Genomic DNA, 27,241 nt, shown 5'->3' with positions numbered 1-27,241 from the left:
AAGAACCCTAAGAATGTAGTACGGTAGAAGGGGAGCTGGGGGGGACACACACCTTGGAATGACCAGAAAATACACTTTAAAAGATAATGAATTCAATGGGGGGGGGATATCTGGCCTATAGAATTGGGCCAGGCCTAAGCAATGGTATTAAGTATTTGGAAAAATAATTTGGAATAATAATAATAAAATAAAATAACTATTTAAAAACCAGTTTTAAAAATAATTAAAATGAGTGATAGGCTAAGAAGCAGGTGAAAACACACACCAGCATTCTGCACATCTGAGCAGGCATGGCCAGACAGAAATGTTTTTAGCAGCCGCCGCAAACAGTGCAGCGAAGTTGCCTGCCTGGTATCCATCGGCAGGGAGTTCCAAAGTGCAGATGCCGAAAGATTGTTTTTCCCCCCTACCAATGTGGAACGGCTATTGCAGAAGAAAGCGCTGAGCAGAGCAAGGAGGGCATTCAGCTCCTCCGTGAATGGGAAGCCCTGGTGCCAAGTTATTCCTGGCAAGCGGCAGGAATGAGGCCTAGGAGGAGGAGGAGGAGGAGGAGGAGGAATGTGCCACAAAATTGCAGGCTTTGGGGGCGACGGTGCAGGAATCGGACGCAGCAGAGCGCCCTGGCATTGCTTTTTGCACCCCTCCCTCCCTCTGCAAGCCCAGCTCTCTTCCTGGTTTTCATCAGAGAAATTGCAGAGGCAGAGACATCTGAAGAGGTTGGCACGAAATGCTGTTACATAACGAAGTACCCAAGGCAACGCACCCTCTCCAGCCTTGCCCCATCCAGGACAAGGAATTCCCACCCCACCTCTTTTCATATCAAGCTTGGCTCAGTAATCGCAGTGAAGACAAACAGATCGCCAATGATATTGTGAAATTATTTTCGCCCTTTGAGCTCCAGCCCTGATCGAGCAGAAAGAGAATAGAAATCCTTGATCAAAGCCAGAGGCAGAGAGAAAAGATGGATCTCCTTCCAAGCTTCTCCACTGAGACGTGGTCCTTTCTCATTGTCCTTCTGGGCCTTTTCATGCTGTATGTATCATTCTCTTATCTTCCTTTTCTTGGGCTGTTTTCTAATTGTGGGGGGATTTTAAGCCTCTTGCTTCTCCTGAAAGCCATAAGAGATGCCAGTCTCTGAACTGCAAGGATATTCCTTCAACTTTAAGGAAGGTTCTCTCCACAATCCCTTTATCCAAGAAGGTCTTCCAGCAAACAGGTGTGACCTGACCAGTTTACAAAGGATTAAAGCAACGGCTATACTACCCTGAACACGCCCAATCTCGTCTGAACAAACCTTAAAAAGAATAAATCCTAGACAAAAGTTGGGTTTTTTTTGTCGTTCCCCCCAAAGTCATGTAACAGTTAAAAATCAAAACAATAAAAATAAAATAAAATAATTCCTTCCAGTAGCACCTTAGAGACAAACTATGTTTGTTCTTGGTATGAGCTTTCGTGTGCATGCACACTTCTTCAGTTAAAAATCAGTTTGCCTTACTCTCTCATTCTTCCTCCTGTTGGGCTGTTTCTTAATTGTTAGAAGGAGAACAGGGATATTTTAATCCATTGCTTCTTCCAAAAGCCACAGGAGATGGTAGAATGCAGAAGAGTATAAAATGCAAGGCAAGTTTAGGAGGGAAAAGTTCCATGCATTTTTTCACTCCCTTTTGCAATGCAATCCTAAGCAGGTTTACTCAAAAGGGAGTTTCTTAAGCTTTGGCAGCAGTCCTAGATGCACTTCCCTATAGGGCTTACTCCTGAGTAGACACATGCAGTTTAATCTGCAATGTTCTATTATGTTTTTATATAAGCTGGAAGCCACCCAGAGTGGCTGCGGCAACCCTGTCAGATGGGCGGGGAACAAATAATAAAAGTTGTTGTTGTTGTTGTTGAACTGCCAGCACCATTTCTGACCCCCAAATGAAGTAAGAAGCGGCTTAAATCTGTTGTGTAGCTATAGCTTAGGCGTTTGTGCTCTATTACAGGCCTGAGTTGCATTTTATGCTAATATTTCCCATATTGGGAGGAGAGATATTTTAAAACCATGCTCCCTCCCTTGTTCTTTTGCCATTTTCATAAGTATCAAACCGGCAGCCCTGCAAATTTTGATGCCTAACTTGAAACACAACCTTGGTGATTGCATTTTATGACTTACCGGTACCTTAAACCAGGAGTCAGCAAACTTTTTCAGCAGGGGGCCGGCCCACTGTCCCTCAGACCTTGTGGGGGTGGAGGACTAGTATATTTTGAAAAAATAAATAGATGAACGAATTCCTATGCCTCACAAATAACCCAGAGATGCCTTTTAAATAAAAGCACACGTTCTACTCATGTAAAAACACGCTGATTCCTGGGCTGTCTGCGGGCCGGATTGAGAAGGCGATTGGGCTGGATCTGGCCCCTGGGCCTTAGTTTGCCTACCCATGCCTTAACCAAAGGAAGCACTGCATTGGTGGTGCCGTCCTGGACCCCCAGTCAGCACCGGGAAACGAGCTGACATTTTGATTTCCCGCCATGTCACCTGTTCCCCACAAAGCCCGCAGCACCTGTGTTATGTCCAGGGAGCCTCCAGCTGAGTAGGGCTGCCTCAAACATGGAGCCTGCCCAAGGAAGGTTCCCTGGAGATGCCAAGGATTGAACCGGGGATCTTCTGGATGCTAATCAGGTTACCTGACCATTGGGACCAGAAGGCGTCCCAGCTCAAACCACCTGCAACTACATCCTTTGGCCAGCAGGCAAGAACAGCTGGAAAGCATCGATGCACCTGCTGGGCTCTCCTTTTGAGCCAGATTTGCATCTCTCTCTCTCTCTCTCTCTCTCTCTCTCTCTCTCTCTCTCTCTCTCTCTCTCTCTCTCTCGTTTCATTAAAAAACAGATATGGAATTTGGCCATACAGCCATTTCCGAAATCTGGGCATTCCGGGTCCGAGGCCAGTGCCTTTCTTCGGAAATCTCTTGTCATATCGTAAGGTGAGTGTCTGGGGACATTTCTGCCCTGCTTAAGAGGTTCACCTGTCTGCTCCTCCCTCTAGGGACCAGAGGTGCTCCATAAACTGGGTCTTCATCTGGCCCAGAAAGGCTGTTCTTAACTTTCTGAAATGTTCTTCCGCAGGGGTTCATGAACTTTGATACAGAGTGCTTTCAGAAATATGGGAGGAACTGGGGGTAAGTGACCTTTTATGGCCAGCTTGTATTTCCTTACCTTGCCCCCTCCAACAGATTTTATTTAAGTTTGAATGAAAATGCAGAGCTTAGTGTCCAATATCCAATATCTTTCTATCAAAGATTTTAAAAAACCTAATCCAAATAAAAACACAAACCGAAAGGAAAAAAGAGGGAGAGGAAAAGGAAAGGGAAAAAAGAGACAACCTCCGAATCTGACCAGCTTGCATTTCTCAGGGCAGCCCAAACCCCATTCCAAGGAGGAAATATTCTGCAACACAAACCTTAATCTGCAACTGGGTGTCTCTAGGATCTCAAAAGCTTGCCATAAACAGTTAACATTCTGGTAGCCAGAGACTCTCCTGACTGCCCCACCTTTTGAGGGTCTCCTTTTTGTTGCCTCCTCCAGGGACGCGGGTGGCACTGTGGTCTAAACCACTGAGCCTAGGGCTTGCTGATCAGAAGGTCGATGGTTCGAATCCCCGCGATGGGTTGAGCTCCCGTTGCTCAGTCCCAGCTCCTGCCCACCTAGCAGTTCAAAAGCACATCAAAGTGCAAGTAGATAAATAGGTACCGCTCCGGCGGGAAGGTAAACGACATTTCCGTGCGCTGCACTGGTTTGCCAGAAGTGGCTTAGTCATGCTGGCCACATGACCCGGAAGCTGTATGCTGGCTCCCTCGGCCAGTAATGCGAGATGAGCACCGCAACCCCAGAGTCGGACATGACTGGACCTAATGGTCAGGGGTCCCTTTACCTTTACCTTCTGCTGCCTCCAGCTCTTCAGTGCTCGATCGGAGCAAATGGCAATTGGGTTTTATCCAGATTGCCGTTCGTTCTGATTTAGAGCTGATTTAGGGTCTTCCATGGGAAAGGAGTAGGGCAAGGGGGAAACTGCTCTGACTCATGTCTAGAGGTAAAAGGTAAATGACCTCTGGATGGTTAAGTCCAGTCAAATTGGGTTGCGGTGCTCATCTCGCTTTCAGGCCGAGGGAGCTGGTGTTTGTCCACAGACAGCTTTCCGAGTCATATGGCCAGCATGACTAAACTGCTTCTGGCACAATGGGACACCATGACAGAAGCCAGAGCTCAGGGAAACAGTGTTTACCTTCCTGCCACAGTGGTACCTATTCATCTACTTGCACTGGTGTGCTTTCGAACTGCTAGGTTGGCAGGAGCAGGAACAGAGCAACGGGAGCTCACCCCGTCGCGGGGATTAGAACCGCTGACCTTGTGATCGGCAAGCCCAAGAGGCTCAGTGGTTTAGACCACAGCTCCACCTGCATCCCTATCACGTCTAGAAAGCATGTCTCATGCAGGAAACCACCCAGAGTCCTGCTTTCTAGCCATGGGAAAAGCAGGAACGAGCCTTTAGTCAGCCTCCACCAATCAGGCACCGTTGAGACGTTTGGGAATACAGCTGCCATCAGTCCTTGTCAACATGGGGTGATGGGAGATGTAGTCCAACACAAATGGAGGGTGCCAGGGCAGGGAACGTGACCCGTAGTTCAGGGCAACACCCTTGGCTTTTCAAAATATAAAATTGGTAGGATGTGCCTTCTCTTCCTTACTCTTCATCCAGGTTTTACGATGGCCGGCAACCTATATTAGCCACGCTGGATCCTGTCATTATTAAAACTGTCCTCGTGAAAGAGTGCTACTCCACCTTCACCAACCGCCGGGTAAGGGCTCTTGTCTTAAGCGATGCGACAGGAGAGCAGGAAAAGGGCAGGTTCTTCATGCCACTAAATTGGGAATCCTAAATTGGAAAGGACGGGGTAATGTCTTCTTCTTTGGCGATCCCTCGTAGTCGAGTAAGATTGTCTTCCATGAACACGGTTTTAACAGTGATTCCGTAAGTGACTGTGGAGGCCAATTCTGGATCCACACGTCCTTCCACAGTGGGGACATTGGTTTCCGGGCGGGAGTTGATCATGGTGTGGATTTCCCAATCATGCCTTCTTCTTAGCGTGTTTCTCCCTTGCATGCTGAGTTCGAGTGTCTTCAAAGCCCATGATGCCTTTGGTAAAGGCTGTTCTCCAACTGGAGTGCTCGCAGGCAAGTGTTTCCCAGTTGTTAGTGTTTATACTACATTTTTAAAGATTTGCCTTGAGACAGTCTTTAAACCTCTTTTGTTGACCACCAGCATCACGCTTTCCATTTTTAAGTTCGGAATAGAGCCGTTGCTTTGGAAGACGATAATCAGGTAATGTGGCAGGTAGATGAAGACATCTCCTAAAGTCAAGTGTGAACTTAGGGCTCATTCACCATTCATTCCTATCATCTGTAGTATAAAAAGGTAAAGGTAAAGGGACCCCTGACCACTAGGTCCAGTCGTGTCTGACTCTGGGGTTGTGGCATTCATCTCGCTTTACTGGCCGAGGGAGCCGGCGTACAGCTTCCGGGTCATGTGGCCAGCAGGACTAAGCCGCTTCTGGTGAACCAGAGCAGCGCACGGAAACGCCGTTTACCTTCCCGCTGGAGCAATACCTATTTCTCTACTTGCATTTTGACATGCTTTCGAACTGCTAGGTGGGCAGGAGCTGGGACCAGCATGACTAAACTGCTTCTGGCACAACGGGACACCATGACAGAAGCCAGAGCTCAGGGAAACGCTGTTTACCTTCCTGCCACAGTGGTGTAGTGCCAGTGTGGTGTAGTGGTTAAGAGCGGTAGACTCGTTATCTGGGGATCCGGGTTCGTGTCTCCGCTCCTCCACATGCAGCTGCTGGGTGACCTTGGGCTAGTCACACTTCTCTGAAGTCTCTCAGCCCCACTCGCCTCACAGAGTGTTTGTTGTGGGGGAGGAAGAAGGGAAAGGAGAATGTGAGCTGCTTTGAGACTCCTTTGGGTAGTGAAAAGCAGGGTATCAAATCCAAACTCTTCTTCTTCTTCTTCTTCTACCTATTTATCTACTTGCACTGGTGTGCTTTCGAACTGCTAGGTGGCCAGGAGCTGGGACCGAGCAACGGGAGCTCAACCCATCGCGGGGATTCTGATCAGCAAGCCCTAGGCTCTGTGGTTTAACCCACAGCGCCATCCTCGACCCCATCATCTGTAGTTGTATCTTCTGTAGTATCATCTGTATGTTGTATCATCTGTAGTATAACATGTCCTTAAACTTACAAACAGCATAGGCATTTCAAAACGGGCCTTTTGTTTGAATAGGATTAGGATGACACAACATTATCCATAATTCAGTTAAGACAGACTATTTGTAATAAAATTAGTGTGTTTATTAAGCACATCTGGACTCAGAATCCAGGAGTGCTTGTGCGGGATCAAACCCTAACTCTGCTGCCTTTTTTTATTCCACTGCAAGTACTTCAGATTATAAAAGTACAAAGAGCGTCTCCAGGTGTATGTTTGTAGGACCCAGCTTATTTTTTTATGGTTGCAAGTTGTTTTAAATTGTTTTTTGTATTGTGTTTTAATGCTGTAACCTGCCCTGAGACCTTAGAGCAGAGGGTGGGAAATAATTAAACAAATAAACAAACAAACAAATAAATACACAAATAAACAAACAAATAAACAATAAATTTTGTGCCCTGTTTCTAGGCACCGGTCCAGAATTTCCATGTCTGTGTCTGGATGTCGGAGTGTGTGTTTGTGTGTGTTGTCATGGTTCTTTCTCCAGGAAAACCTATGTTCTACCACTGAATCAGAGCAAACAGCAATCTAGTTTGCTCTGACTCAGTGGCAAAATGTGGGGTTTCCCAGGGAAAGCGCCAGGATGAAAACAATCACAGCAGTGCTCGAACACAGACCTGGGAAACCTGGAGTTCTGCCTAGGAAGTATGGAGCTGAGGAAAGTGTGGCCGAGCCCTTAGTCACCCAGTCACCACTGTACATGTTCATTGAGTTCACGAGTCCCCCCTGGCCCTCACTGAAATCCCAGGTTTGGGATCTGTCATGGGTTCGAAAGCCGACTCATCATTTTGAACCCACCTCACTTCCTGCTTGCTTACTTCCCTCCAGAATGTAGGTTTAGGTGGGCTGTTTGAGTCTGCCATCACGATGGTAAAGGACGAACAATGGAAGAGGATTCGCACTGTGCTCTCTCCAACCTTCACCAGTGGAAAACTAAAGGAGGTAAAAAAAAGATACTTGCAAAACTTAAATATTGGGAAATGATTACAACGAACTTAAGAAAATGTTTAAATGCTCTCCCCCCCCCAAAGCCCGAAGCCTTCCTGCTAGGAATTATGGGATACGAAATTCCACAAAAGTTCAGGAGTGCCTTTATGTATACTACAGTAGCTGCCAGAATTTTAATCTCAAAAGGTTGGAAGGGAGAGGCTATCCCATCCAAATCAGACTGGCAAAATAAATTAAGAGAGTACATGGGACTAGTGAGATTATTAGCAAGGTTACGAGATGCTACAGATGAAAAAACTACCATAGAGTGGGACATATGCAGACTCTGTTTAAAGAGCATTGTCAAACTATCAATCAGTTGGCAGGTTTTGATCGAGCTTCTGTGTGTAAATAGGATAACTTTATAAAAACTGAAAGTAAGTTAAACAATGTGGAGAAAATAAAGTTAAGTGTGTATTCAAGGAATCCAGTTCGGGAACATAATGGGAAGATCAGAGGTCACGCTAAATTTAATTACAGTGGTGGCCCCGCTAGACGAATGCCTCGCTAGACGAAAAACTCGCTAGATGAACGGCTGCCCCGCAAGACGAAAAAGTCAACGGGGCTGCCTCGCAAGACGAAAAAAAAATATTTTTTTCATCGCGAAAACTAGCGGTTTGCATTGGTGCTTCGCTAGACGAAAATAATTCGTTCTGCGAGTGTCTTTAAACAACAACACCACTGTACAAAATAACGTACAAAACTAGTATCAGTTAAGGAATGAAGGATTGTTTATTTTTATTTCTCTTTAATATCTGTTGACTATTTCTGTTCTACAGTTTTAAAACCAACAGAGCATTTATTTTATTTTATTTTATTTTATTTTATTTTATTTTATTTTATTTTATTTTATTTTATTTTATTTTATTTTATAAGAAGAACTCAAATATCCAACACTGGTCCATATGGTCCTTATAATTCCAGCATAATTCACAGGAGCTGTTCAGTCTGAAACTGGAGCATATCGTGATTCAATTACGTTGTTAGCAAGAATGAGTGAAGCGAGCCTTAAAATCAGCCCATTTCACATTGTCATGAAATGAGACGACTGGCATTTGTTTTTGTTTTTTAAAGGTTATATTTCAACATTGTACCATTTCTCCAGGTACTCAGTGCATCCTGGCAATATTGTATTTCCTTCCTCTCTGAATTTTCTGTTTGGAGCTGGGAGACTTTGCCTCAAACCACTTGGGTTGATCTTCTGTAGAATTTGCCCCTCTTTTTCTCTCCATCCTTGAATGGATATGTTATGTACTGAGTTGAATAGGATCCAGAATGCAGCAGTCTGATTGGTCCTAGAACAATAGGATTCAGAATGCGGCAGTCTGATTGGTCCCAGAACAATAGGATCCAGAATGCAGCAGTCTGATTGGTCCTAGAACAATAGGATCCAGAATGCAGCAATCTGATTGGTCCTAGAACAATATGATTCAGAATGCAGCAGTTTGATTGGTCCTAGAACAATAGGATCCAGAATGCAGCAATCTGATTGGTCCTAGAACAATAGGATTCAGAATGCAGCAGTCTGATTGGTCCTAGAACAATAGGATCCAGAATGCAGCAGTCTGATTGGTCCTAGAACAATAGGATCCAGAATGCAGCAGTCTGATTGGTCCTAGAACAATAGGATCCAGAATGCAGCAATCTGATTGGTCCTAGAACAATATGATTCAGAATGCAGCAGTTTGATTGGTCCTAGAACAATAGGATCCAGAATGCAGCAATCTGATTGGTCCTAGAACAATAGGATTCAGAATGCAGCAGTCTGATTGGTCCTAGAACAATAGGATCCAGAATGCAGCGGTCTGGTTGGTCCTAGAACAATAGGATCCAGAATGCAGCAGTCTGATTTGTCCTAGAACAATAGGATCCAGAATGCAGCAGTCTGATTTGTCCTAGAACAATAGGATCCAGAATGCAGCAGTCTGATTGGTCTGCAGGAGCCACCCAATCCAGCTCCAGGTGGAAGTGAATCTGCAACCTGATTGGCATATAGGAGTATCCTGGAATTAGCCAATCATGTGGGGCCCATTGTATAAATAATGTATATAAAGCAGACGTTTTGGGGGAACTGCATTTCCTCACTACTATGAGCTGAATAAAGAGCATGAAATCCACACTTGACTCCAAGTATATTTCAGGTTACCTTTCTGCGACCCCACCTCATCATTTATTGTATTCCAGATGTTTCCCATCATCAAACGCTACGGGGAGGTCCTGATCCAGAACGTTCAGAAGAAAGTGGAAAAGGATGAGCTTCTGGTTGCCAAGGAGTAAGTCACTTGGGCCAGGGGCGGCTGCCGTCAAAAACAGAGCCCTCTTCTATCCTTCCATGACAACGTGGGCTGTCTTGGGGGTAAATCCAGACCGAATTGGGTTAACAAAGTGAGCAGCCAGGAGGTGATAATAATAATAATAATAATAATAATAATAATAATAATAATAATAATAATTTATTACTTATACTGCCACTGGGCAGCTTCCAACAAAAGATTAAAAATACCTTGAAACAACAGTCATTAAAAACTTCCCTAAACAGGGCTGCCTTCAGATGTCTTCTAAAAGTTGGATAGTTGTTTATTCCCTTGACATCTGACAAGAGGGAATTCCACTGGGCGGGTGCCACTACCGAGAAGGCCCTCTGCCTGGTTCCCTGTAACCTCACTTCTCACAATGAGGGAACCGCCAGAAGGCCCTCGGAGTTGGACCTCAGTGTCCGGGATGAATAATAGGGGTGGAGACGCTCCTTCAGGTACACTGGGCCGAGGCTGTTTATGGCTTTAAAGGTCAGCACCAACACTTTGAATTGTACTCGGAAACGTACTGGGAACCAATGTAGGTCTTTAAAGGACAGGTGTAATATGGTCTCGGTGGCCACTCCCAGTCACCAGTCTGGCAGCTGCATTCTGGATTAGTTGTAGTTTCCGGTCACCTTCCAAGGTAGCCCCACGCAGAGCGCATTGCAGTAGTCCAAGCAAGAGATAACCAGAGCATGCACCACTCTGGCAAGACAGTCTAAGGGCAGGGAGGGTCTCATCCTGCGTATCAAATGGAGCTGGTAGACAGCTGCCCTGGACATAGAATTGACCTGCGCCTCCATGGACAGCTGTGAGTCCAAAATGACTCCCAGGCTGCGCACCTGGTCCTTCAGGGGCACAGTTACCCCATTCAGGACTAGGAAGTGCTCCACATCAGCCCACCCCCTGTCCCCTCAAAACAGTACTTCTGTCTTGTCAGGATTCAACCTCAATCTGTTAGCCGCCATCCAGGCAGTAAACTCATGCTAAAAGTATCCATTCCATAAGATGTTCATGGGACCAAAGCTAGACTTCCTCCCTCCTTGGACATGTGGAAACTGGACTCTTTACTCTGTGAACACCATCAGGCATGTCATGCATTCCTTCAACTTCCATTTTGATAAGCCGTTAGGCAGGGATGGTCTCCCCCTTTAAATCGTTTGTTATTTAACACACCCGAGAGCCTGATTTGGCTGCTCTCTTCCCTCCCCAGCGTCTTTGGGGCCTTCAGCATGGATGTGATCACCAGCACTTCGTTTGGTGTGGACCTTGACTCTATGAACAACCCTGATGACCGTTTTGTCAAGGAGATCAAGAAACTCACCAAGTTTTCCTTTAATCTACGTATACTTTTAATATGTAAGTTGGCTCTGGATTTCCTTTTTTTATATCCATTTTATTAAGGGTTTCCAACTTATGATAAAATAAAAACCCAGCTCCTAATAATAATAATAATTACAAAGAAGAATAAAGGAGAGGAAAAGGAAAAAAGAGAGAAAGAGAAAAAAGAAGAGAAATAAAATAATATAAACAAGCACAAAGTTGTACCAGTATATATATATATATATATATATATATATATATATATATATATATATATGTGTGTGTGTGTGTGTGTGTGTGTGTGTGTGTGTGTAGCCCTCTGTTATATCTTAATTTTCAATCCACATACAGTCATACCTCTGGTTGTGTTCGTTACAGGTTACGAACATGCTGAACCCAGAAGTACCAGAACGGGTTGCTTCTGGGTTTCGGCCCGCTCCCATGCTCAGAAACACTAAAGCGCACTTTGCGCATGTGCAGAAGCACCAAATCGCGCCGCGCACATGCACAGATATGGTGCTTCAGGTTGCACTCTTTTCAAGTTGTGAACGGGCCTCCGGAATGGATCCCGTTTGCAACCAGAGGTACCACTGTACAGAGAAGTGAATCCTCTTGGCTCTCACCTGGGAGGAAAAAGCCACTCTGGCCTGCTCCCCTCACAGGTTCCTCCTCCTGCTCTCCATCACCTCTCTGCATGTATTTTCATTTGTCCTGTCTTTAAATCTTCAGAGATCAAAACATACATATGAATAACATTAATAGAGAGCTATCAAAAATTAAAGATCTTTTAAAAAAAGAGGAAGAAAGAAGAAAGAAGAAAGAAGAAAAGAGGTGTATCTGTTTCTCTATCTACCAGTTATGCATGTAACAATTATTCTAAGCACTCCAGAATAGTTTCTAGCTGTAACTGATATCCAGCTTTCTCCTATTCCACTAGATAATATTTTCCCAAACTTCCCTCCCAGGCCACCAGAATTCATCTTTCCGCCGCTCAAAAAGTCCAATATAACTCTTCATTTATTGTTATCTTCGTATGTCCCACATTAATCTTTCTCCAGTTCCTTGTGACATGGGGTTCCAACAAATCTTAGTAAATCCGTATTCATTTGCCTATTTGCATCTTCCTTAAGTCGTATTTCATCCTCAAGTTTCCTTCTCGCTCCTTTTCTTCCAGTCCTTTGTCAGTCTAAACTCCAGTAGGTGACTTGCTCTCAATATGCCAACAAGTTTGGAAAACTCAGCAGTGGCCAGAGGATTGGAGAAGATCAGTTTACATCCCAATCCCAAAGAAGGGCAGTGCCAAAGAATGCTCTAACTACCGCACAATTGCACTCATTTCACACGCTAGCAAGGTTATGCTTAAAATTCTACAAGGCAGGCTTAAGCAGTACGTGGACCGAGAACTCCCAGAAGTGCAAGCTGGATTTCGAAGGGGCAGAGGAACCAGAGACCAAATTGCAAACATGCGCTGGATTATGGAGAAAGCTAGAGAGTTCCAGAAAAACATCTACTTCTGCTTCATTGACTACGCAAAAGCATTTGACTGGGTCGACCACAGCAAACTATGGAAAGTTCTTAAAGAAATGGGAGTGCCGGATCACCTCATCTGTCTACTGAGAAATCTCTATTTGGGACAAGAAGCTACAGTTAGAACTGGATATGGAATAACTGATTGGTTCAAAATTGGGAAAGGAGTACGACAAGGCTGTATATTGTCTCCCTGCTTATTTAACTTATATGCAGAATTCATCATGCGAAAGGCTGGGCTGGATGAATCCCAAACCGGAATTAAGATTGCCGGAAAAAATATCAACAACCTCAGATATGCTGATGATACAACCTTGATGGCAGAAAGTGAGGAGGAATTGAAGAACCTTTTAATGAGGGTGAAAGAGGAAAGCGCAAAATATGGTCTGAAGCTCAACATCAAAAAAACTAAGATCATGGCCACTGGTCCCATCACCTCCTGGCAAATAGAAGGGGAAGAAATGGAGGCAGTGAGAGATTTCACTTTCTTGGGTTCCATGATCACTGCAGATGGTGACAGCAGTCACGAAATTAGAAGACGCCTGCTTCTTGGGAGAAAAGCAATGACAAACCTAGACAGCATCTTAAAAAGCAAAGACATCACCTTGCCAACAAAGGTCCGTATAGTTAAAGCTATGGTTTTCCCAGTAGTAATGTACGGAAGTGAGAGCTGGACCATCAAGAAGGCTGATCGCCGAAGAATTGATGCTTTTGAATTATGGTGCTGGAGGAGACTCTTGAGAGTCCCATGGACTGCAAGAAGATCAAACCTATCCATTCTCAAGGAAATCGGCCCTGAGTGCTCACTAGAAGGACAGATCCTGAAGTTGAGGCTCCAGTACTTTGGCCACCTCATGAGAAGAGAAGACTCCCTGGAAAAGACCCTGATGTTGGGAAAGATGGAGGGCACAAGGAGAAAGGGACGACAAAGGATGAGATGGTTGGACAGTATTCTCGAAGCTACTAACATGAGTTTGGCCAAACTGCGGGAGGCAGTGAATGATAGGCGTGCCTGGCGTGCTCTGGTCCATGGGGTCACGAAGAGTCGGACACGACTGAACGACTGAACAACAACAACAACAATATTATTCCACTCATCTCTTCTTTGAAAGCATGTTAATCACGAGAGGCCATGCTTTGAACTGTCGTCAGCTCTCCTTCTGGACTTTGCAGCACATTCCTTCACCAGATCCAGACCTTCAAATCTGCCTCATGCTGATTTTCCATATTTAAGCAAAGACCGTTCATCATCTCCAGAACCTCCCTGTTTAATCAAAGAGAGTTCCAATTCACCGTCCACAGATTCTACACCTTCTCCCATATCTGTAATCGAATCTCTCTGGTCATCTCATGAAGTTCAGTTTTTAGATCTGCTGCCTATGATTTAAACAGCCCTTGCATGAAACAAACAAACAAAAAAATTCCTTCCAGTAGCACCTTAGAGACCAACTAAGTTTGTTCTTGGTATGAGCTTTCGTGTGCATGCACACTTTTTCAGATACACTGAAACAGAAGTCACCAGACCCTTATATATAGTGAGAGGGTGGGGAGGGGTATTACTCAGAAGGATGGTGGGAATGGGTGATTGGCTGATGGGTGTGGAAAACCTGTTGACGACTGTTAACGACTGCAACTGGTCTTACAGGAAAAAGCAAGGGGTGAGATGGCTAAAAATAGCTTTGTCATGTATAATGAGATAAGAATCCAATGTCTCTATTCAGAGGTCTGAATCTCCCCCCTTCCTTTTTCCTATAAGACCAATTGCAGTCGTTTGTTTTGTTTCGACTATGGCAGACCAACACGGCTACCTACCTGTAACTAGCCCTTGCATGAAGCATCAATGAACAGGGCCGTATTACCCATAGGCGCTAAGGGTGCGGGGCACCCGGGCGCCAGGTTCTCAGGGGCGCCAGGCCAAGAGTCCGGGGCCTGAGAGTTGAGTCTGGGGAAGAGTCCGCCCATCAGTCGGAGCGCCGCGGTGGGCTCTTCAGCTGCGGGCGGCTTTGCACTGCGAGTTTGTGGGTGACCAAGCCAGCGAGACGTGGAGGGGGCCTGCCAGCTCCGCCCTCCTGCGTTCCTGGGACTGGGCAATCTGGGGGGGAGGGCTGCCGGGTGGATCTTTGCACCCTGGCGCCGCATATGCTTAAGACAGCGCTGTCAATGAAGCATTCCATGTTATCATGGCTTCTCTCCCCCCTGAAAAAAGCAGCTTCCGCCTCCTAATGAGCGCAAAAGACATAAAGTATAGGTTATAGGCAACTTTAGAGTTATAATCCATTGTTATGGATGCTTTAGCTGTGATTCTTGCATTGCAGGGGTTGGAACCTCAGGGTTCCTTCCAACTCTAAGATTTTATGGTTCTATGGTTCTCTTTCAAGGCAATAAACTATTTGAAGCTTCTTGAGAAAGCTCTCAGCTTGTTATTTGATATTCTTTTTGATTGTCAGCAGCGTTTCCCCCTCTGGGTGCTACTTAATGGACAAACAGAGAATCCAATTTATATTTCTTTCTTTCCAGTCCTGCTAATAATAATTAAGAAAAGGAGGGAGCCAACCTTAAGCTCTAATTTATGAGTGAATACGCAGTGCTTGAGCCACCTTGCTGTAGACGCCTGCCCACCTCCCCGGGGATTTATCTTTCCCCTGGTACGATAATGAATGTCTTCTTCAGAGCATCCGAGGCTTTGCCCTTCAACTCCCTCCTCCTTAGTCCAAAGGGGAGTTAGGCAGTCAGATTTACATCCTCACCACCTCTCGTCAAGGCATAATTATCTCTGCTGGTAGGAGCCCAAGCAGACAATATCTTAGTTTGCCATTCCTCCAACCGGAAGCTCTGCTGCTGGTTTCTAACCAACCAGTAAAAGTTCAGAGCTTGGTTATAATGGAAATGTCATAACTTGATGTCCATCAAGTACACTGTTATCTACTGACTGGCTGCTACTAGGCTCTCCAGGGTTTCAGACACGAGGCATTCTCAGCCTTCTGGGAACTAAATGGGCATCCTTCTATATGCCTCTCCTCCTCCTCCTCCTCCTCCTCCTCCTCCTCCTCCTCCTCCTCCTCCTCCTTTGATTCCCCGTAGCCGAATAAGTTTGTCTTCCATAAACATGGTCTGAACAGTGAGTCTGTAAGTGACTGTGGAGGCCAGTTCTGGACCCACACATCCTTCCACAGTGGGGACATTGGTTTCCGGGTGGGAGTTGATCACAGTGTTCGAGTATCTTCAAAGCCCATGACACCTTTGGTAAAGGCTGTTCTCCAATTGGAGTGCTCACAGGCCATTGTTTCCCAGTTGTCTGTTTTTATACTACATTTTAAAATACTTCTTTCTTTCTTCATTTTTCTATGTGCAAAACAGGAGCTCCACCACTGAGCCACAATGGCCCAACAGGATTTATTTCAAATTGGCACTTTCATAGAAAATATTGCAAGAATGATTCTAAGAGCTGCCCCTACCATTAGGTACAGATGTGAGGTGGAGTGGGAAGATGTGCTCAGTATGTGTGCTGTTGCATGCACCCCGCCTCCGAGTGGCAAGGGACTCCAGGGGTTCCTGTGCTTTCCCAGGGTTCAGCCTCCTTGGAACGATGGTCCCTGGAGACTGTGATGTCTTTAGGCTATATGGTCTTCTTTACGCACATGTACAACCTGAGCATAAGATGGAGGGGCCCAGAGCACCAGCTCTGCTGCAGATCTTGCCTCTCCATAGCTTTAGGATTCAGCCCAGGGGCGTCGCAAGGGGGGGGCGGGGCGGTCCGCCTCTAGTTCCAGGGGAGGGGGGGGTGACACTTTGGCCGGCACCTCCTACCCCGCCCCGCCGGGCGGACCCGAATGGGGGCATGTCGCCTTTTCCCCCTTCCAGGGCTATTTTTCGGCGGGGGGGGGGACCGACTAGCGAGGGGGTGTGTCAAACTTGTAACCCCCTCCTGGCTGGCCCACCCCAGCCAAAAAAAACCGCTGGGAGGGGGGGAAGGAAGCAGAGCAGGCGCATTCAAGCTCCGGCTCTGCTTCTTTTTCCCCTTTCCGCCGTTTTTTCCGGTGGGGGGGCCGACCAGCGAGGGGGGGTGTCAAACTTGTCACCCCTCCTCGCTGGCCACCACCCCCAGCCGAAAAAAAGCCTCAGAAAGGGGATTCCCCCTTTCTGCATCCACGTGCGTCGTGACGTCATGATGACGTCACGGCGCATGCGTCGTGCCCCTCCCCCAGGGGGTGCCTCTGCGCTGCCGCCGCCCCCAGCAGCGCAGAGGCTAGCTACGCCACTGATTCATCCCACAGAGAGAGTCAAGCCTCTCTGCTCAGCTTCCAGCCCAGCCAAAGACCCCACACAGACACAGAGACTCTGTTGTTCTCCATCCTACAGCAACGGGGCATTCAGCCAGGTGAGTTGGGAGAAGAAATGCCTGTTCACTTCCCTTAAAAAAATAAAATACGATTATCAGTTATATACATTTCAATAGTTTTACAATCATTGTAACATTTCAAAACGCGACTTCCTCCTCTTTCTGCAGTTCCTTATTTATTTTTTACATTTCCTGGACATTCTAAATTAACTCAATTTATTCTTTTATTCATACACAGATTACACATATGATTGATTGATTGATTTAATCTTTATTTGTGTCAACCATTGGCCATAGCAATAAAACAACAATACGATATACAAAGAATAGAAACAAAAAGTAAGGAAGTAAAGGCGTTCTGGGAGATGATATATAATGAACTTTTAAAAAATGTTGAAATATACTTTTACAAACAAACCAGAGGCCTTTCTATTACAGTAGGTATCGTAGGAAGAGAAATACATAAGCAGGATAAAACATTGTTTTGATATGCAACAACTGCAGTGAGAATATTATTAGCCCAAAGATGGGAGCAGGAAGAGTTACCAACGAAAGAAGAGTAGCAGATGAAATTACTGGACTATGCCGAATTGGCAAAATTGACTTGGAAAATTTGGAACCAGCAGGATCAGACTTTTCTGAAAGACCGGAACAAATTTATGTTGTACTTGAAAGACAATTGTCAACAATTGACATCGCCAGTAGGGTTATAAGAAGTTTTGTAAGGATAAAATTATCATTTATTATTAAGAGTAATGTATAATTTATTCATAAAAGGATTTGATTTAACAACAACAACAAAATATAACCAAATGCAGGATTAGAGAATAAGTTTGAAAACCATCAGCTGAGGGGGAGGGAAGTCTCAGGCTTATATAGCCAAATGTCTTTTATTCTATTCTACAACAATGATTAAAAATTTGTCCAGTAGCTCCTTAGAGACCAACTGAGTTTGTTGTGGGTATAAGCATTCGTGTGCATGCACACTTCTAACTCATAACCAGAACAAACTTAGTTGGTCTCTAAGGCGCTACTGTAATTTTTTTTAAATTTTTTAATTTATTTCAACTGCGTCAGACCAACACGGCTACCTACCTGAACACCTGCTCATCTTGATCTGCCCAGAGAAAGGACACTGTGGCAGTGGCTGAGTAACAATAAAAGAGGGGTGAAAAACTCATTCCTCAAGTCTTTATAAAGAGTGCAAGCCAGAAGGACATGTGCCACCCATTTGGTACTGCACATTATGGATCTGTAACCCTGGGATTCACAGTGTGTTTGGGGACTGACCACATGCTATTAAGGCTTACAAGCACTGACCCTCAGAGCAAATAAACCAAAGTTTACTCATGGATTTCTACAGAACTAAGTCTGTCTGTCTGATGTTTTGCTTCCTGTTCACTGTGAATGTCTGTTTCTTGCAGTTGTGTTCCCGTTTGTGGTTCCTCTCCTCAGGTTAATGAAGATCACTTTCTTCAACCCAGAAGCTATGAACTTCTTTGAGAGGTCATTTGCAAAAATGAAGGCGACACGGGAGAAAGAAGGCCAGGGGGTAAGCGTTAAGGCCGCACTGAATTTTGAGGGTGAAAAATTCACACAAAATTCTCACACCAGAACGGGCTTTCATTGGAGGGGACAGAATTATTCACCAAAAGATTCCCCCCAGACTCACCTCTTCTGTGCTGCTTCATTGCTATTTTCTACACAAAACAACCCAACATTTTGACTCTTTTGCCCCCTCAGTATGTCCTATTCTGCCTAATAACAGTAAGGTCACCACATAGCCAATGTCCTTCAGGGCAAAGGCAGCCGACTCTTGGGGGAGCCAACCATCTCGGTCTGTGGGGGGTCTTTCCTCTGCTTGTTTTCTCCACTGTTTTATTTGTTTTTATGCTTAGGGCCGGGTGGATTTCCTGCAGCTGATGATCAACTCCCAGAAGTCCAACAGCGAGCACCAGAGCAATGGTTTGGATCCCTCCTATAAAGGTAATGCCACTTCTGGGAGTCAATTCAGTGTAACTTCGAGGTCTCTGAAACCAAAGGGGAACAAGCCCCAAAGAATCCATTTCCTAGGGATGGCGGTGCTCCCAATTAAGGGCTCCGCCCACTTCCACCCTAGCCACTACTGCGCCTTGTAACCTGATCTCGTAACCGCTGTGCTTTCTGCGCTGCCACCTTATCAGCTCTTCTTGACCTTGGGCAGAGCAGCTGAATGCCTTCCAGAGACAGTGAATCTGTTAACTCCCCCCCCCCCCAGTGTTTCTTCTCCTAGCTGTTCACCACCCATTTCTTCCCAACTTTGGTCTTCTGAACTATGTCCCTCTGCAAATCACTGTTCCAAATCTATACTGTCCTCCTCCTCCTGGGAAGATTCAGGAGCAGGAGGAGAGGGAGGCTCCCACCATTCCTCCTCAGTCCAGCCCTCCTCAGCACAGTCCCTGAGATTACCAATGCAGATCATGTTCCCACCTAGTGTATGGGCTGTATTATTGGGGCTACTAATAATAATAATATATTTATACCCTGCCTACCTGACAGGGCTTCCCCAGCCACTCTGGGTGGCTTCGAAAATAGTCTGAAAACACAACTAAGCGTCAAATATTTTAAACTTCCCAATACAGGGCTGCCTTTAGGTGTCTTCGAAAGGTTGTTTAGTTCTTTATCTGCTTGACATCTGATGGGAGGGTGTTCCAGAGGGTGGGTGCCACTTCTTGCAGTGAGGGAACTGCCAGAAGGCCCTCAGAGCTGGACCTCAGTGTCTGGGCTGGACGATGGGGGTGGAGACACTCCTTTAGATATATAGGACCGAGGCTGTTTAGGGCTTTAAAGGTTAGCACCAACACTTTGAATTGTGCATGGAAATATACTGGGAGCCAGTGTAGATCTTTTAGGACTGGTGTTATGGTCCTGGCAGTCACTACCAGTCACCAGTCTAGCTGCCACATTCTAGATTAGTTGTAGTTTCTCCTTCATATTTTCAGCCTTTGTTTGTTTGCAGGATTGACCGATGATGAAATCCTGGCCCAAGCCTTCACCTTTGTCTTTGGTGGATACGAAACCAACAGCAACTCCTTGGGTTATATGGCCTACTTTTTAGCCATTCACCCAGATGTCCAGCAGAAGCTTCAAGCTGAGATAGATACGATCCTGCCCAACAAGGTGAGAATGTGAAGGTTGCAAAGGTGAGTCCAATGGAGGTTCCAATGGAGAGGGTTTTTGGGGGTATGGAATCTTAGAATTGTAGAGTTCCATGTCTTGTGTGAGAGACGTGCTAAACCTGACACCTACTCTCGAGTGATGTATCGCCCAGCTGCTCCCTCCCTTCTGGTTGCTTAGCTACTATTTCATAGCTGGGTAGCTCCTCTCTCAACTGTGCAGCTTCTGTGTCTGCCTGTCTCTCTGCTTCTGGAAATGCTGGAAGTGGCCGGGGGGGGGGGAATATTCCTCCTCTTCTTCTGTTAGGAACTGATCTCCCTGTGATTGCATTCTCCAATCTTCCGATCCAGACCAGCCCGTGACAACTGAAGCCATTGGCTCAAATTCTACCCTACAGAGCAGGAGTATAAGAGATGGGTTTTGAGGGACAGGTAGGTAGGTAGCTGTGTTGGTCTGCCATAGTCAAAACAAAATAAAAAATAAAAAAATTCCTTACAGTAGCACCTTAGAGACCAACTACAGGTGAAACTCAAAAAATTAGAATATTGTGGAAAAGTCCATTTATGTAAGCAATTGTTCATTAGCTACTGGAGTTTAATATATGAGATAGACTCATGATATGTAAAGCGAGATATGTCAAGCCTTTGCTTGTTATAATTGTGATGATTATGGCATACAGCTGATGAAAACCCCAAAGTTGAAATTGTTAATTTGGGGTTCTCATCAGCTGTATGCCATAATCATCATATTTATAACAAATAAAGGCTTGACATATCTCGCTTTGCATGTCACGAGTCTATCTCATATATTAGTGCACACGAAAGCTCATACCAAGAACAAACTTAGTTGGTCTCTAAGGTGCTACTGGAAGGATTTATTATTTTTTTAATTGGGTTTTGAGGGGTTTTTTTTGTTTGTTTGTTTGAAGAACGATCAGTTGCATTTGCTTCCTTCCACCTGTGTTGAATATAACCCAAAGAGTTTTCCCCATTCATGGACAGAAATCTTAGATGAATAAGGCTGCTGAGAGCTTTCCTTCTGAAAGTCTCTGTGTCCGGGCTCCCCTGCTTTCCCCAAGAACAGCAGAAAGATGGAGCCTGATTTCAAATCCCACCGGGTACGACTAACCTTCCTCCTTGAATCACCCCAAAGGCTCCTCTCACCTACGACGCCATCATGCAACTGGAGTATCTTGACATGGTCCTGAATGAAACGCAAAGGCTGTATCCTTTCGGAGGGAGGCTCGAAAGGCTCTGCAAGAAAGATGTTGAAATCAATGGCGTGACTATCCCGAAAGGCACATTGGTGATGATCCCACCCTACACGCTTCATCGGGACCCCGAATACTGGCCGGAACCTGATGAGTTCAGACCTGAGAGGTAACACCCCTGCCCCGAAAGGGGGGAAAATGTGCTGGTGAAAAATAGGAAGCACATTCATGCCAATGCTGATTCACACCTGAATGTACATCACTGGACCTCACATTGTTCTGCATCTGTGATGTAGTGGTGGCGCCAGTCACAGGATGCCTGCCATGGGGTGTGAGCTAGCACAGAGTGGCTGCTGTTGAGAGGGCGTGGCATGGTAAAAAATGGATGCCACACCTAAAAGAGGAAAAAAGATTCAGGACCCCAAAATGCTGTGGTTATACCCCCCATGAGCTGCCCCAATTGGGTGGGGGCATGGAGAAGAAGCACCGCTCTCTGTAGGGAAACTCGCCGTTTAGGCGTATATGACACAAGCCACAAACTGCCCTTATCAGAAAGACCATGCACCAACGTGCACCGTGCCTACTGGGGTACCGCCCTTATCAGGAAGAACATGTACCGCGCCTACTGGGCGCAGTGAACATCGCATGCACACAGGCCCATTGATCCACGTAGACATAGCATGTTAAGCTACGTAAGCAAGAATAAGTCCACCCTACCCATATATGGCACTTCCATATCCACTGGCTGATGCAATAATGTAGTCCAAATATGGTGAAATCTTCCTGTATGCTTTTGTGTTGCTGCCCCATAAATAAAGGCTCCTGCAGCCCTTGAATGATCAGACTCTTTCAACCCACACTGGTGTGAGACTGATCATTTTCGCACCTGACGAGCAGGATCTCGTCAGCTCTCCCCTATTCTGAATGGGAGGGAGGCCTGATGTACAATCCTGGCATCCGATGAGATGTGGCCTTATTGAAAGGGGCTTATTCATACAGGGTCTGAGCAGGAAGAGCAAACCTTTCCCCATCCCAGGACCCATAGGAGGTACAACTCCCATTTGCAGGCCACTTCCCAGAATTGCCACCCATTGCAAGTGTTTAGGGCATCAAGGGAAGCGGGGGGGGGGGGGGGGCGGCTCCACAGAAATTTTCCATTGCTGGGTTTTTGACATTAATGGCCACAAATTGCTCACCCGAGCATTCATCTTCTCAGTTGAAGCCTATTAAAAATCCCAACTGAACAAGTCAGGCTGGATTCCTTATCTCTCCTAAATATAGAGGCAGCCAATGTGTTATTTAAGATTAGCTCCGAGGATCTGATCCAATACCCCACAATTAGAAAAAAGTAGCAGAAGTATTTTTTAAATATAACTAAAGTGGAAGTAAACAAAAAGAATCATTATTTCCCATCTTTACTGTAGGCTTTGTTTCATTTTGAAAAATAAAATTTTATTTCATGGTTTGTTTCTTTGTTATATTTTGAATTAGATATATATGGAGGCACCCATATATATATATCTTTTAAGTGCTTAGGGCCTCTAAAGGTCTTAATCTGGCCCTGACCATCATGCTCAGACCTCGCAACGTGCAGCGTGACTTAGTGTGGCAGTATTCACAGGAGCAACTGAGAACCAGCTGGTGTCTTCTTCTTGTTTAGCTTCAGCTGTTGCCTTCATCCTCCTTTGTCTCCTTGCCCATCAAGGCATCAGATCTGCCCGTTCCAGTCCCTTCTCCAGCCTCCGTTTTTTCTTGTCTTTGTGAACTCAACCAGGTTTAGCAAAGAGAACAAGGACAAAATAGATCCCTACACGTACCTTCCCTTTGGAGCTGGTCCCCGGAACTGCCTGGGAATGCGGTTTGCTCTCGTCACGATGAAGGTGGCTATTGCAATCCTGATGCAGCATTTCTCCTTCAGGGTCTGCAAAGAAACTCCGGTGAGGAGGCTGGATGTCTGGCGCACTTCTGTGTGTGCGTGGAAAGGGAGGGGGAGGCTTTCCTGATCCTGTCCTGATCTCCTCCATCTTCTCCTGTTATGCAAGAGACTTTTCCTTCGGAGAAGTGGGTGGCCATAAGGTAACAGGGACTATAATGCAATTTGGGAAAAGGAGCAAGATGGACATTGTCTTCGCCTTGGGCGACTGTAGGGGAGCCCTCATTTAAGAAAGAAGATTCCACCTAAACATTAGGAAGAACTTCCTGACAGTAAGAGCTGTTCAACAGTGGAATTTTCTGCCAAGGAGTGTGGTGGAGTCTCCTTCTTTGGAGGTCTTGACAGCAGAGGCTTGACAGCCATCTGTCAGGAATGCTTTGATTATGTTTCCTGATTGGCAGGGGGTTGGACTGGATGGCCCTTGTGGCCTCTTCCAACTCTATGATTTTATATTCTAAGAAACTCTGCCAGTGTGGTGTAGTGGTCAAGAGCGGTAGGCTCATAGTCTGGTGAACTGGGTTCGCGTCCCCGCTCCTCCACATGCAGCTGCTGGGTGACCTTGGGCTAGTCGCATTTCTCTGAAGTCTCTCAGCCCCACTCACCTCACAGAGCGTTTGTTGTGGGGGAGGAAGGGAAAGGAGAATGTGAGCCGCTTTGAGACTCCTTAGGGTAGTGATAAAGCAGGATATCAAATCCAAACCCTTCTTCTTTTCCAACCCCTATGCAGCGGCGGAGCAAGCTGATCGGGTGCCTGGGGCGGCGCGGGTGCCCTGGGCCCAGGGGCGAGACGCTCCATGGGGCTTCCGAGGAGTCTGCCTGCCTCCTCCTACTCAGCCGCCCTACAGCTGAGGGGGAGGCGGTGGGCAAACTGTTTGGGGCAGCACGGAGCCTGCGGGCGCCCAAGCCACTCCCAGCAGAGACACTTGGCTCGGGTGCACTGCAGGCCCCACAGTGAGCGCCACCTGACATTTTGTCACCCCCTCAGTGGTGACACTGAGGACCCCCCCTCCTTGCTGTAGAGATTTGCTGGTGCTTAAGCTGGGTCTCATGGTTTCCTAAGTGCTCTCTTTTGCTTTTCATCCTGCTGCAGATTCCTCTGGAGATGAGCAACGAAGCCTTCTTAGTGCCAAAGAAACCAATAGTTCTGAAGCTGGTGCCACGAGGTGATCCGATGGAGAAGGGGGAGTGAAGCCTGGCCCTGGCCCTTGGTAGAAGATGGAAAAGCCTCAGGTGCTGCTTTGAGAAAATTCCCCGAAGAGAACTTCAAATAGTTCCAGAGGATCAGAACGATTTGCAAACCGAAACAGAGCTCTCTGAAAATTCGTGCATCTCCGAATTTAGCACTGCAGTTTTCCAGCCAACGAATGCACACAAAATGGGAGTCATTAGTGCATCGCCAAAAATGTGTATCTTGGCGAAAGTAACATTAAATGATGTGTTCTAGGCAGGATAAACCAAAATGCTTGCATTCTTTTCAGGCTTGTCAAAATATCTCTAGATCTCGGGGAGGTTCACAACATAAATGAAAATTGCTTGCACTGTGAAACATTCATACAAAAGTGTATCTACTAGGAGAAAGGGGCACCAGAAATGTGTACAAATGTTCATGCAAACCCCTCTGTGGAAATGGGGCAAAGCACACGTAAGAAAGTGGGAAACCCAAATTCTCAGATTTTTTCCATCCTCTAATATTCCTCTATTTGCCTGATCTGTCGCTTCTATTGTTTCAAGATGGTTTTTGGAGGTTTTTAAACATTGTAAAATTTATTTTGGTTGCAAGGCATCTTGAAAATTATTGTACTATAAAGTAGATTTAAAAAGCCCCCCTTTAAAACCAAATAATCAATGGTGAATAATTGGAGCATGAGACCAGTTTACCAGTCATGGCTTCCCCCATGGAGTTCTGGGAACTGTAGTTTGGGGAGGGTGCTGAGAAGATTTTGTTAAGGGATCCATACAGAGCACATGCAACTTGAATTCCTCAGGGTTGCTTGGGAAGAAAGAGTCACTATGGCATCAAATAACGTCCTCTGAATGGTAGGAAACTCAATCGGTGCATGCCAGGATTGCAAAAATCCCTTCCTAGAATTGACACACATCACAGTCCTGGGAAATGTGATTTATTTGGGTCCCTGTGACTCAGATGCAGTCTTTCAAAACTCTGTGTGTGGAAATGTTCCTGCAGAAACAGGACCAATCCACCAGTGGAAGCCCAATCTAAATACCACTCTGGAAAGAAATAGGATCTGCTGTGGTTTAAAACAAACAAAAAAATTTTTTTTAAAAAAATCCTTCCAGTATCACCTTAGAGGCCAACTAAGTTTTGTTCTTGGTATGAGCTTTCGTGTGCATGCACACTTCTTCAGATACACTGAAACAGAAGTCACCAGACCCTTATATATAGTGATAGAGTGGGGAGGGGTATTACTCAGAAGGGTGGTGGGAATGGGTGGTTGGCTGATAGGTATGGAAAACCTGTTGACGACTGTTAACAACTGCAATTGGTCTTACAGGAAAAAGCAAGGGGTGAGATGGCTAAAGATAGCTTTGTCATGTACAGGTGATACTCGAAAAATTAGAATATCGTGGAAAGGTTCATTTCTTTCAGTAATTCAACTTAAAAGGTGAAACTATTATGTGAGATAGACTCATGACATGCAAAGCGAGATATGTCAAGCCTTTATTTGTTATAATTGTGATGATTATGGCGTACAGCTGACGAGAACCCCAAATTAACAATCTCAACTTTGGGGTTTTCATCAGCTGTATGCCATAACTATTACAATTATAACAAGCAAAGGCTTGACATATCTCGCTTTGCATGTCATGAGTCTATCTCATATATTAAACTCCAGTAGCTAATGAAAACAATTGCTTACAGAAATGGAGTTTTCCACGATATTCTAACTTTTCAAGTTTCACCTGTATAATGAGATAAGAATCCAAAGTCTTTGTTCAGACCAGGTCTCTCCATGGCTTTAAGTTTGGTAATGAGTTGCAATTCAGCAACTTCTCTTTCCAGTCTATTTCTGAAATTCCTTTGTAGTAAGACAGCTACTTTGAGATCTTGTATAGAATGTCCTGGGAGACTGAAGTGTTCTTCTACTGGTTTCTCTGTCTTGTTATTCCTGATATCAGATTTATGTCCATTTATCCTTTGGCGTAGGGTTTGGCCTGTTTGTCCAATATAGAGAGCTGAAGGGCACTGTTGGAAATCCAGGACGCCCCATCATCTCAGGTATTGGCACTAATACAGTGGGTGCTTCCGGTTATATGGACTCTGTTCTGAAACCATATGCCATCAGTGCTCCCAGCTACGTATGTGACACCACAGATTTCCTGAAGAAAATACAATCTTGGAATATTCTTCCTAACAATACTATTTTAGTCACTATGGATGTGGAATCTCTGTATACCAACATCCCACACAACGATAGTTTACATGCTATAAGGAACACCATTTCAGATAAAACCACAGCGGACTTTGCTACGAAACTCTGTCATTTTGTCCTTACCCACAACAACTTCAAATTTGGTGAGGATCTGTTCCTCCAGATCAGCGGCACAGCAATGGGCACCCGTATGGCCCCACAGTATGCCAACATCTTCATGGCAGATTTAGAACGTGGCCCTTCTAAGAAGGTTCCTGGTGAGTTCCAGCATCTCTTTTCCCTAGAAAAACAGCCATGGACAGCAGCAACGATCGGAGAGTCCTCAAGGGCTAACAAGATCTTTCCTTCTGAAGGTCTCTGTGTCAGGCTGGTTCAGGGTCCCACCGGTTACAGCTAACCTCCCCCCTTGAATCACCCCAAAGGCTCCTCTCACCTACGATGCCATCATGCAACTGGAATATCTTGACATGGTGCTGAGCGAAACGCAAAGGCTGTACCCCCTTGGAGGACGGCTCGAAAGGACCTGCAAGAAAGATGTAGAAATCAATGGGGTGACTATCCTGAAAGGCATGAGCGTGATTATCCCACCCTACACACTTCACCAGGACCCCGAATACTGCCCGGAACCAGACGAATTCAGACCTGAGAGGTAACCCTTCCCACCCCACTGCAAAAAACCTTGTGCTCTGAGTATACGACAGCTGATGAAAGGAGAATCCACCACCTTTGGAGGGAGACCATTCCACTGTTCCTACAGTCAAAACATTCTCC

The 27,241-nt window shown here is 45.6% G+C and overlaps 1 protein-coding gene across 2 annotated transcripts; it reads left to right on the top strand.

Annotated features, from left to right (window-relative positions):
• Positions 1-762: 762 nt before the first annotated feature.
• On the top strand, positions 763-27,137 carry LOC117056403 (cytochrome P450 3A29-like). 2 transcript variants are annotated; one of them, XM_033166711.1, is made up of 13 exons: positions 763-1,032; positions 2,873-2,966; positions 3,109-3,161; positions 4,739-4,838; positions 7,135-7,248; positions 9,478-9,566; positions 10,804-10,949; positions 18,204-18,331; positions 18,678-18,765; positions 19,778-19,938; positions 21,088-21,314; positions 22,920-23,082; positions 24,169-24,552. In XM_033166711.1, exons 1-13 carry the CDS (start codon positions 962-964, stop codon positions 24,265-24,267), a joined length of 1,533 nt encoding a protein of 510 aa, XP_033022602.1. In that variant the 5' UTR covers positions 763-961; the 3' UTR covers positions 24,268-24,552. The 2 variants fall into 2 exon arrangements, with proteins under 2 accessions (XP_033022602.1, XP_033022604.1); XM_033166713.1 differs by lacking the exons at positions 21,088-21,314; positions 22,920-23,082; positions 24,169-24,552 and adding an exon at positions 26,893-27,137.
• Positions 27,138-27,241: the final 104 nt, after the last annotated feature.

Source organism: Lacerta agilis, chromosome 13 (genome assembly GCF_009819535.1).
Source record: "Lacerta agilis isolate rLacAgi1 chromosome 13, rLacAgi1.pri, whole genome shotgun sequence".
In the NCBI taxonomy this organism is placed as follows: domain Eukaryota; kingdom Metazoa; phylum Chordata; class Lepidosauria; order Squamata; family Lacertidae; genus Lacerta; species Lacerta agilis.
The sequence above is the reverse complement of the archived record's forward strand: the minus strand, read 5'-3'. Positions and strand labels throughout refer to the sequence as shown.